The 12285-nt window shown below is 48.3% G+C and overlaps 1 protein-coding gene and 1 pseudogene across 1 annotated transcript; both read left to right on the top strand.

Moving 5' to 3' along the window:
- The first annotated feature begins 1821 nt into the window (after positions 1-1821).
- LOC123156237 (uncharacterized) lies at positions 1822-2438 on the top strand. Its single transcript, XM_044574385.1, has one exon. The coding sequence runs from the start codon at positions 1822-1824 to the stop codon at positions 2146-2148; it is 327 nt and encodes a 108-aa protein (XP_044430320.1). The 3' UTR covers positions 2149-2438.
- Positions 2439-3667: 1229 nt separating this feature from the next.
- LOC123163379 (uncharacterized) lies at positions 3668-3808 on the top strand (annotated as a pseudogene).
- The last annotated feature ends 8477 nt before the right edge of the window (positions 3809-12285 follow it).

Raw genomic sequence — 12285 nt, 5'->3', positions numbered from 1 at the left:
TCTAGCGCCTCTAGCCGTCCGGGGAGGCCGTCGGCGCCATCAGGTTGGCCGTCGACGCGCTACTCGTTCTCCAGCCTCAGGGACTCCATAACATCCAGTTTCTCGACGACGGCGCCGCGTAGCTTGGAGTTCTCGCCGCTGGCGAACTCGAGCAACTCGCTGGCTGCGTTGGCCTCCTCCACTGCCCGCTCGAGCACGCGCCGCAAGTCGTCGTTGTCGTTGTCGACCGCGTGGTGCATCTCGGCGAGCTCGATGGCGTCCTCCTCGGCCGCGCGTCCGCGTGCGTACATCGCCTTCTCCCTGGCGCGCCAAGCGGCCGTGGCCTCGTTCCAGTCAGCCATGATGCCGTCGAGCTTCTTGGTGGCCGACCACAAGTCCGCCTCGGTGGCTCGTAGAAGGCCCTCGAGCTGGCCGGCCTCGGCGTTGGCGCGCGGTCGGCTTGGGCCTTCACCTGCTTGCCCTCCATGGTGCCGGCAGAGAGCGCGGCAGCGAGGTCGTCTGCGGCCTTCCGGCTCCTCTCCTTGGCGGCCAGCGCCGCCCGGAGACGCCCAAGACCAGGTCCCCCTTCTCCCCGTTCGCCATATCCACACCGGCTCCGTGTCCACCCTCGGCGACCTGAGCCTCGCCGCCTCGACGCGCTCCGCGGCGGCTCCGACTGCGACCACTGCTCATGAGGGGCTCAACGAGTGGAAAAATTTGCCCCCCCTAGGCTAAAATTTTCGCCGGCAGCCCTCCAAGCGGCGAAAAAAAAGCCTCCTTAAGGGGCAAACTAGTGGAGATGCTCTGACGCAGAACCTCGCCTCGATCCTGTCCGTCCGTCAGCGCGGGCCGAACGACACGAAACCTTTCACCCTGCCCGGAGGTTTGGCATCCGATTCGGCCGGCCTTCACATCCATCGATTCGACCGTGTCAATGCTTTTTATCATGCTCTTTTTCTGTAGTATGATGCGAACAGAGTGCGTAAATGGAGCCACAGCGTACGTCCGCGTGAGCATCAGATGTTGATCTCCAAAAGGGTAAAAGGTAGCAGCTGTTTGACACTTGAAAGACAACAAGGGCCAATCATGGTACACAAAAGAAAACCAAAGCCTGCAGGAACCAAGTTTTGAGTTCCATTTGCAGCTAAGCTACCAGTGATACGGTTACTGCCACGGTCAGCTGTCTCTCTCTGGACATGCACTGTGACAGCTTGCAAGAGGACCGACCGTTGCCATCGCCCTCCTCGCTCCTTCCTCTCGTCCCAACGGCTCCGGAACCCCGAGACACGCGAAATCCCGAGAACACCCTCACGTCTAACCGCACGCGTGCTACGGCGATAGCTTGGCTTGCTTGCTTCGCCATGTGCGCGTCTCTTGCCCTTCACGCCGTCGCCGGCCCCTGTCCTTATCCGTCTTTTTCGGCCCCTCTTGTTTAGGGCATGTACAATGGTTGATAAGATAGTCTTATCCTAAGTCTTACATGTATATTAGAGATGACAAAAAAAGATGTCTACAATGGGTCATCTCTTAGCCTTATCTTCAATAACTAGTTATTCCTAAAAACATGGTGAGACATATTGTGCTAAGGGATCATCTTTTGCCTTCTCTTAATTAAGAGAAGACAAGCTTTCTTTTATGATTTTTCTATCCTCCACCTCATCATTTATCCTACGTGGCATTGCTAAGATAGAACCATTGTACATGCCTTTAGTCCCGCCCGCCTCCGCCTCCCTTCTCCAGCAGCAGAGCACACTCACACGCACGCCAGAACTCTGACAACCCACATCCGTCTCTAGCTTGTACCAGCTGAAGCACACTAGCACCAAGACAGAGGCAGATTCCATGGACGCTGTGGAGTCATCCACTTCGCCGTACTCGCCGCCTTCGCTGCGCCACAAGCTGCGGACCACCGTGTGCGGCTGCTTCGGCTCGCCGGGCAGCGGCGGGGAGAGGCAGCAAAGCGGGGGCAGGACCAGGTGGAGGCGGCGCGTGGCGGCCGCCGAGGAGTTTAGGTACGATCCGCTCAGCTACGCGCTCAACTTTGACAACGGCGGCAGCGGCAGTGACGACGGCGTGAAAGCAGAGGACACCGCCTTCCGGTACCGGAACTTCAACTCGCGCCTGCAGCCCTCGCCGGCGCCGGCCTCCGGAGCCGTCGCAGTCGCCTGAAGTCCTTTGCTGCTTCTGTAGCTTTTTTTTTTGACGGGGAACTACGGCGGGTTTACGCCAGCCTGAACTTATATTAGCCAGGGAGAGATGACAACATTCACGTAGTTACATAGGGTGAAGAAAAAGAAAAATTACAAGGGGTCAGCCCCCGACAAATAGCAGATGAAAGCTAAATTCTCGCAAATAAATGATACAACATGGTGCCCCAGTCCTTTAGAAGGGCCTGCTTGACAACATTTTTGCAGCGATTAGACAGCATCTTTGTAGCTTTTGTTTCTCTGAAATTTTCTTCTTCTCCGTGTGAGACTGAATCAACTCTGTAAAAGCAGTTTATACGGCCGTGGAAATCGTAGCGAGGTAGTTGTAGCAATACCAGTGTACCAGTACCATGATGCTTGTATACATATAGGAATGAATCAATCGATTTTAATATTACGTCGGTTCTCTTCTCAATGCAAGACGAACATTTGGTTTGACCAGGAAAAGGATGGCTTTCTTTTGGATGATAAACTGTGAACGAAGTTTGCCCTTGGGTTGGTGGCGGGTGGAATCATCTGCCGTCGCCATCTTATTCCTCCGCCTCCGTGTGTCCTGCGCGTATATCCAACGATGTACGTGGGTGAAAGGGTGCTGCAAAGGATTAGCGAACAGTCTGCCGCAAAAAGAAAAAAGGATTAGCGAGCAGTCAAATATCTCTCTTTTTTTGACTTGCGAACAATAAAAAACATACATCCAGCTCTTTAATTTTTGACTATCCGCTCGTATGGTTTGTACATGTATATACGGTATAGTTATAAGCCGTATATACTTCTGGTAGGATCTGGTGTTGCGTGAGTTGATTGTAATCAGGTGGTTAGGTAGTTAGGATTTATCCTCATCTTGTATAGCCTTTCTTGAGGATCAATCCAGTTCTACCGAACCGCCAAACCCTGTAACCTATTGATGCCTATATAACACGCAGCGCGTCCCTGCCAGAGGCAATACGCTTCAACCAATTCTTTCATGGTATCAGAGCCTACTTTCTCTTCAACATCCAACCCTAGATATGGCTAGCTCCAGCGCCGCCACCGCCGCCTTTCCTCTCATTCCCATCGCTGACAAGCTTCACCGGGGAAATTACCTGGTGTGGCGCGCGCAAGCCCTAGCCACCATCCGAGGAGCGCAGCTGATCGACCACCTCAACCCCGATCATCCATTCCCGAAGCCCAAGCTTGCTGACAAGGATGGCAAGCCAACCGATGTGCCCAACCCGGCGCATCTCATTGCACTGGCGCAAGACTCTCAGGTGTTGAGCTTCATCTTCAACTCGACCTCAGCCCCTGTGATGATCCAGGTCGCCCACTGCACCAAGGCCGCAGCAGCATGGACCGCCATCAGGGAGATGTTCCTCTCCCAGACGCAGGCCAACATCGTCAACATGCGGATCGCCCTCTCCAACACCAAAAAGGGCACCACGACCATCGCCGACTACATCGGGCGCATGAAGGCGCTGGGCGACGAGATGGATTCAGTAGGAAAGCCGCTCAACGATGATGACATGGTCTCCTACATCCTCGCTGGACTAGACTACGACTACATCTCGTTTGTCTCTTCCATCTGTGCTGCGAGGACGAAACCGATCAAGGTAGCAGAACTCTACTCTCAGTTGATTGGTTTGAGAAACACCTTGCTATGTTCGAAGGTGGCAACCACTCCTCCTAGTCCTCGTCCAACGCCGTCTCCCGTGGTCGTGGTTTCGGCCGAGGTGGAGGTGGCCGCGACAATGGTGGTCGAGGCAACGGAGGAGGTGGACGCGGCAACAGAGGCCGTGGCAATGGAGGCGGTGGCCGCGGCAATGGAGGTCGCGACAACGGCAACGGCAACGGAGGGGTTGATGATCTTCATGAAGTCACCTGCCAGATCTGCAAGAGGCAAAACCACACCGCCCTCGAATGCTATCGCCGCTTCGACATCTCCTTCACCAAGAATGACAAGAGCGCAGGGTCGGCCACCAGTTCTTCCTATGGAGTGGACACAAATTTGTACCTTGATACAGGGGCTACCGATCACATCACCAGCGAGCTTGACAAGCTGACGGTCCGCAACAATTACAATGGCAATGAACAAGTCCACACTTCAAACGGAGAAGGTATGGAAATTAGTCATATTGGTCAATCTACTTTCGTACTCCAACTCGCGATCTTCATCTAAAAGACATCTCGCATGTACCTGATGCCACCAAAAATCTAATTTCCTCTCATCGTTTGTCCACTGGTAATCACACCTATCTCGACGTTCACCCAAATTTCTTTTTTGTTAAGGAACATGGAGCGAGGAAAACCCTTCTTCGGGGCAGATGTAGACGTGGTCTCTACCCCCTTTCATCGTCTCCTTTGAGTTTAAGCAAGCAAGTTTTTGGCGGCAATAAACTGCCCACCGAGAGGTGGCAGAGCCGGCTAGGACACCCTTCATCCACCATAGTGCGTTATGCCCTTAGCCAAAACAACATTCCTTTCTCAAGTAGTGAGTTGAATAAAGAAGGTGTTTGTGATGCATGCCAAATGGGCAAAAGTCACCAACTTCCTTACCCTAGTTCGTTGAGTATTCCCAAAGCTCCTTTAGAGCAAGTTTTTTCCGATGTATGTGGGCCTGCTCGTGATTCTATCAATAAGAAAAACTATTACGTCTCATTTATTGATGATTTACAGTAAATTCACATGGATATATCTCCTTAAACACCGAACTGAAGTGTTCAAAGTTTTTCATGAGTTTCAAACTCTTGTTGAAAGGTTATTCAATAAGAAAATCATCACAACTATGCAAACAGATTGGGGTGGCGAGTATGAGCGCCTTAATTCCTTCTTTCGCCAATTAGGAATTACTCACCATGTCTCTTGTCCCTCTTAGCTCATGCTTCTATGCCCTCGAAATTCTGCGATGAAGCTTTTCTGTTAGCCACATATCTGATAAACCGCACCCCCAGCAAAGTGATTAATTTTGAAACTCCATTAGCTCGTTTGTTTCAAGAGAAACCAAATTATCATTCACTTCGTGTTTTTGGATGTGCCTGTTGGCCAAATCTCCGTCCATACAATTCCAAAAAATTAGCTTTTCGTTCTGAACAGTGTGTATTCCTTGGATACAGCAACCTTCACAAAGGTTTTAAGTGCCTAGATGTTGCTGCCGGACGCGTTTATATATCCCGTGATGTCATATTCGATGAGACAATTTTTCCCTTTGCATCCTTAAACCCGAATGCAGGCACCCCTCTTCGTTCGGAAGTATTGTTGCTTCCTGAAATATCTCTCTCTGAATCTATTCATCACGATGGTGAACTTGTAGTTGATCAACAGACTAATTTTTGTACTAATTCTGGAGAAAATCCAGCTATTATTCGTCATTTTATGCAGTCAGAACAAGACAAAGATGGCGCCGAGAGCACGAGGAGGATCCAGGTGCTGCGGCAACCGATCCCGATGTAGCGACATGCGTAGACAGCGCAGCAGCAGAAGGCGCAGGCGGCCCAGGCAACGAATCTGCCTCGGGCTTGCCAACTCCACCCAGGGAGCACCGCGCGTCGCGGGCTGGCCCGCAGCATCCTGTGTCCCCTGGCGGGCCAGTAGCTGGAGGACACGTTGCGCAGGGTGGGCCACATGAACTCGCGCGGCAATCGTCTCCCCTCGCTGGCTGTCACGTGGATGAACCCCATGCAGAAGCGGCGTGTGGCGCGTCTGGCGCGGTTCCTGAACGACAAGACGCGCGATCCTCTGGCGCTGACAATGGATCTGTCACGGGATCCCGTGCCACTGCTCCCTCCTCTACGAGATCGTCGGTCGCACCCCCTGCTGCAGCATCTGGTGTGCCAACCCAAGTAACCAGATCACAACATGGTATTGTGAAACCTCAAGTACGTACAGACGGTACAGTCAGCTATGACAAGTTAAAACCTCGTTTTGGAGGATTGACAATCACTGGTGAGCCAAGAAATTTGCAGGAAGCTTTAAATGACAAAAAATGGAAAATGGCTATGAATGATGAGTATGATGCTCTTATTTGAAATAAAACTTGGCACCTAATTCCACCAACAAGAAATAAAAATATTATTGATTGTAGGTGGGTCTATAGGATTAAGAGAAAGGCAGATGGTCAAATTGACAGATACAAGGCAATATTAGTAGCAAAGGGCTTTAAACAAAGATATGGTATAGATTATGAAGATACTTTTAGTCACCGATAAAGATCTTCGTATAATATGTTGGAGTCAATATGAGCATCCAGGTTCCGCTATTGGTTATTGACCGGAGACATGTCTTGGTCATGTCTACATAGTTCTCGAACCCGTAGGGTTCTCACGCTTAAAGTTCGGTGACGATCGGTATTATAAGTTTTTGTGTTTTGATGTACCGAAGGTAGTTTGAAGTACGAGATATGATCATGGACATGACGAGGAGTCTCGAAATGGTCGAGATGTAAAGATCAATATATTGGATGACTATGTTCGTGAAGGAAATATGCCCTGGAGGCAATAATAAAGTAATTATTTATTTCCTTATTTCATGATAAATGTTTATTATTCATGCTAGAATTGTATTAACCGGAAACTTAGTACATGTGTGGATACATAGAGAAACATAATGTGACTAGTATGCCTTTACTTGTCTAGCTCGTTGAATCAAAGATGGTTAAGTTTCCTAGCCATAGACATGAGTTGTCATTTGATTAACGGGATCATATCATTGGAGAATGATGTGATTGACTTGACCCATTCCGTTAGCTTAGCACTTGATCGTTTAGTATGTTACTTTTGCTTTCTTCATGACTTAAACATGTTCCTATGACTATGAGATTATGCAACTCCCGTTTACCGGAGGAACACTTTGTGTGCAACCAAACGTCACAACGTAACTGAGTGATTATAAAGGTGCTCTACAGGTGTTTCCGAAGGTACTTGTTGAATTGACGTATTACGAGATTAGGATTTGTCACTCCGATTGTCGGAGAGGTATCTCTGGGCCCTCTCGGTAATGCACATCACTATAAGCCTTGCAAGCAATGTGACTAATGAGTTAGTTGCGAGATGATGTATTACATAATGAGTAAAGAGACTTGCCGGTAACGAGATTGAACTAGGTATTGAGATACCGACGATCGAATCTCGGACAAGTAATATACCGATGACAAAGGAAACAAACATATGTTGTTATGAGGTTTGACCGATAAAGATCTTCGTAGAATATGTGGGAGCCAATATGAGCATCCAGGTTCCGCTATTGGTTATTGACCGGAGACGTGTCTCGGTCATGTCTACATAGTTCTCGAACCCGTAGGGTCCGCATGCTTAAAGTTCGATGACGGTTATATTATGAGTTTATGTGTTTTGATGTACCGAAGGTAGTTAGGAGTCCCGTATGAGATCGAGGACTTGACAAGGAGTCTCGAAATGGTTGTGACGTAAAGATCGATATATTGGACTACTATATTCGGACTTCGGAAAGGTTCCGAGTGATTCGGGTATTTTTCGGAGTACCGAAGAGTTACGGGAATTCGCCGGGGAGTATGTGGGCCTTATTGGGCCATACGGGAATAGAGGGGAGAGGCCAAAAGGAAGGAGGCGTGTGCCCCCCACCTGGTCCGAATTGGACAAGGGGTGTAGCCCCCTTTTCCTTCTTTCTCTCCCCCTCTTTCCTTCTCTCCTACTCCAACAAGGAAAGGAGGAGTCCTACTCCCAGTGGGAGTAGGACTCCCCCCTTGGCGCACCCTCTTCCTAGGCGGTCCGCCTCCCCATTGCTCCTGTATATACAGGGGCAGGGGGGCACCCCATAGACACAACAATTGATCCTTGAGATCTATTAGCCGTGTGCGGTGCCCCCCTGCACCATATTCCGCCTCGATAATATCATAGCGGTGCTTAGGCGAAGCCCTGCGTCGGTAGAACATCATCGTCGTCACCACGCCGTCGTGCTGATGGAACTCTCCCTCAAAGCTCGGCTGGATCGGAGTTCGAGGGATGTCATCGAGCTGAACGTGTGCTGAACTCGGAGGTGCCATGCGTTCGGTACTTGATCGGTCGGATCGTGAAGACGTACGACTACATCAACCGCGTTGTGCTAACGCTTCCGCTTACGGTCTACTAGGGTGCGTGGACATAGTCTCCCCTCTCATTGCTATGCATCACCATGATCTTGCGTGTGCGTAGGAATTTTTTTGAAATTACTACGTTCCCCAATAGTTCGGACACCGGAATGCTTTCGGGTGGTTTCGGGCATCTACCGGAGTACCGGGGGGTTATCGGAACCCCCGGGGGTTAATGGGCCTCATGGGCCCTAAGTGGAGAAGAGGAGGGGCGGCCAGGGATGGCCGCGCGCCCCCTTCCCCTCTAGTCCGAATAGGATAAGGAGGGAGGGCGCCCCCCTTTCCTTCCTCTCCTCTCTCCCTTCCTTTCCCCTCGTACTCCAACTAGGAAAAGAAGGGAGTCCTACTCCCGGTGGGAGTAGGAATCCTCCCTGGCGCGCCTCCTCCTGGCCGGCTGCCCCCTCCCTCTTGATCCTTTACATACGGGGGCAAGGGGGCACCTCTAGACACAACAATTGATCTCTTGATCTCTTAGCCGCGTGCGGTGCCCCCCTCCACCATATTCCACCTCGGTAATATCGTAGCGCTGCTTAGGCGAAGCCCTACATCGGTAGCATCATCGACACCGTCATCACGCCATCGTGCTGACGGAACTCTCCCGCAAAGCTCTGCCGGATCGGAGTTCGTGGGACGTCATCGAGTTGAACGTGTGCTGAACTCGGAGGTGCCGTACGTTCGGTACTTGATCGGTCGGATCGTGAAGACGTACGACTACATCAACCGCGTTGTGCTAACGCTTCTTCTTTCGGTCTACGAGGGTACGTGGACAACACTCTCCCCTCTCGTTGCTATGCATCACCATGATCTTGCGTGTGCGTAGGAATTTTTTTGAAATTACTACGTTCCCCAACAGTGGCATCCGAGCCTGGTTTTATGCGTAGATGTTATATGCACGAGTAGAACACAAGTGAGTTGTGGGCGTTACAAGTCATACTGCTTACCAACATGTCATACTTTGGTTCGGCGGTATTGTTGGATGAAGCGGCCCGGACCGACATTACGCGTACGCTTACGTGAGACTGGTTCTACCGACGTGCTTTGCACATAGGTGGCTGGCAGGTGTCAGTTTCTCCAACTTTAATTGAACTGAGTGTGGCTACGCCCGGTCCTTGAGAAGGTCAAAACAACACTAACTTGACGAACTATCGTTGTGGTTTTGATGCGTAGGTAAGAACGGTTCTTGCTCAGCCCGTAGCAGCCACGTAAAATTTTGCAACAACAAAGTAGAGGACATCTAACTTGTTTTTGCAGGGCATGTTGTGATGTGATATGGTCAAGACATGATGCTATATTTTATTGTATGAGATGATCATGTTTTGTAACAAAGTTATCGGCAACTTGCAGGAGCCATATGGTTGTCGCTTTATTGTATGCAATGCGATCGCGCTGTAATTGCTTTACTTTATTACCAAGAGGTAGCGATAGTCGTAGAAGCAATAGGTGGCGAAACGACAACGATGCTACGATGAAGATCAAGGTGTCGCGCCGGTGACGATGGTGATCATGACGGTGCTTCGGAGATGGAGATCACAAGCACAAGATTATCATATCACTTATATTGATTGCATGTGATGTTTATCCTTTATGCATCTTATTTTTCTTTGATTGACGGTAGCATTATAAGATGATCTCTCACTAAATTTCAAGGTATAAGTGTTCTCCCTGAGTATGCACCGTTGAGAAAGTTCTTCGTGCTGAGACACCACATGATGATCGGGTGTGATAGGCTCTACGTTCAAATACAACGGGTGCAAAACAGTTGCACACGGTTAAACTTGACGAGCCTAGCATATACAGATATGGCCTCGGAGCACTGAGACCGAAAGGTCGAGCATGAATCATATAGTAGATATGATCAACATAGTGATGTTCACCATTGAAAACTACTCCATATCACGTGATGATCGGACATGGTTTAGTTGATTTGGATCAGGTGATCAATTAGATGATTAGAGGAATGTCTATCTAAGTGGGAGATCTTAAGTAATATGATTAATTAAACTTTACTTTATCATGAACTTAGTACCTGATAGTATTTTGCTTGTCTATGTTTGTTGTAGATAGATGGCTCGTGCTGTTGTTACGTTGAATTTTAATGCGTTCCTTGATAAAGCTAAGTTGAAAGATGATGGTAGCAATTACACGGACTAGGTCCATAACTAACTAGAAGAAAACAGGGCTATCATTTTGGCCTGGCCAGTCCATTAGTCCCGGTTCCTCACGAACCAGGACCCATGGGGGGGATTAGTCCCGGTTCATGAGCCCAGGGGCCCGGCTGGGGCCTCGTGGGCATTGGTCCCAGTTCGTCTGGACCCATCTGTCCCCGGTTCTAGGCATGAACCGGGACCAATGGACCTTGCTCCTGGCCCACAGCCATTGGTACCGGTTCAGGCCTTGAACCTGTGTAGAAGGGGGGCCTTTAGTCCCGGTTCATGCCACGAACCGGGACAAATAAATTGCCTATATATACCCATCGCCACGACAGAGCACTCCACAGTGCTCTGTTTTTTCAAGCCGGCGAGGGGAGGGAATTTGGGTGCTCTAGTTCACCTCCTATGCACATGAGGTGTTCAATGAAATGCCCGAGCCACACTAGTTAATCTTTCTCCTCTCGAAACTCGACCTCCGAGCTCCATTTTTCCCGAGATTTGTCTAGGTTTGGCGGTTCGCCACGTCCCGTCCCCGTCTTCACCGCCGTCGATCGCCCGCGCCGTTCTCGTCGCCGGCACCACCGTGGTGAGCCTCTTGTTCTAAGAGAAAAAAAATTCTTACTTCAGATAGATACTTGTCTAATTTTCTTACTTTTATTATTCCTTGTTATTATATAGTGCGATGGTTTTGGTATCCGCCCCCGTCGGCCCTCGTCCTGTCTATGATTCAGATGTGGTATATATTATCTTTTCATAACTATTTAGTTCATTTATTTTTTATGACAATTATAATGACCAACGTGACATAGATTTTATTTATCTAGGAGGTTATCGAACCGGCAATTCCAACCGACCCTATTGTTGAGAGGTTAAATTTAGTTGAAGAAGAAAACAATTACTTGAAGGAAAAAATAAGAAAAATTGAGGAGGAGAAGATGATATTGGAGTTGCATGTTGCGGATGTCGTCGATGATCACAAGATCAAGATGGATGCAATGCGGTTGAAGATTAAAAAGATTAGAAAATTTGCCATTCATACCGAGACTTGGTATCATTATGCAGTTGGACAGTTGTTACCTTGGTTGCGATTATGATCGCATTTGTTGTTGCATTGAAATGTTTTACATAATTTCAATGTATGGTTTAATTAGATGCTCTGGAGAGCTATATGGTGTTCAATGAGAACTATGTATGTACATTGGTTTTAATGTGATGATGAACTTCTATTAATGATGATATGTGGATGAAATGATGATACCATGCCAACTTGGAACCTTTTCAGAGTTCATTTCAAATGCTTTTCAATTTCATGGTATTATAGCTCAAAATAATCAGTAAATGCATGAAAAATAACAAATGTAGACAGAAAGGGTTGTAAATTGATGATGTGGCTTTGAATGGTGCATTTTGAACACAGAAAAACTATGAAGTTCAAAAAAGTTCAAAAAAAAAAAGAAATCCCTTTGTAACAGATGAGTTTCCGTATGAAACCCTGATACTTCGAAAGAGATTGTCCGTTTTGTACACGAAGTGCATCCAGTTTTTGCCGTAATCCTCTCTAATTTCTCGCACATAATATGTGGGTAAAATGATGATAGCATGCCAACTTGGAACCTTTTCAGAGTTCATTTCAAATGCTTTTCAATTTCATGGTCTTATAGCTCAAAATAATCAGTAAATGCATGAAAAATAACAAATGTAGTCAGAAAGGGTTGGAAATTGATGATATGGCTTTGAATGATGCATTTTAAACACAGAAAAACTATGGAGTTCAAATAAGTTCAAAAAAATGAAATCCCTTTTTAATAGACGAGTTTCCGTATGAAACCTTCATACTTCGAAAGAGATTGTCCGTTTTGTACACGAAGTGCATCCA

The sequence above is a fragment of the Triticum aestivum genome, chromosome 7B (genome assembly GCF_018294505.1).
Source record: "Triticum aestivum cultivar Chinese Spring chromosome 7B, IWGSC CS RefSeq v2.1, whole genome shotgun sequence".
NCBI lineage: Eukaryota > Viridiplantae > Streptophyta > Magnoliopsida > Poales > Poaceae > Triticum > Triticum aestivum.
This window is presented reverse-complemented; position numbering and strand designations above follow the sequence as displayed.

Excerpts from the sequence above, each read along its gene's own strand:
- LOC123156237 (XM_044574385.1), top strand. The coding sequence starts at position 1,822 with ATGGACGCTGTGGAGTCATCCACTTCGCCGTACTCGCCGCCTTCGCTG.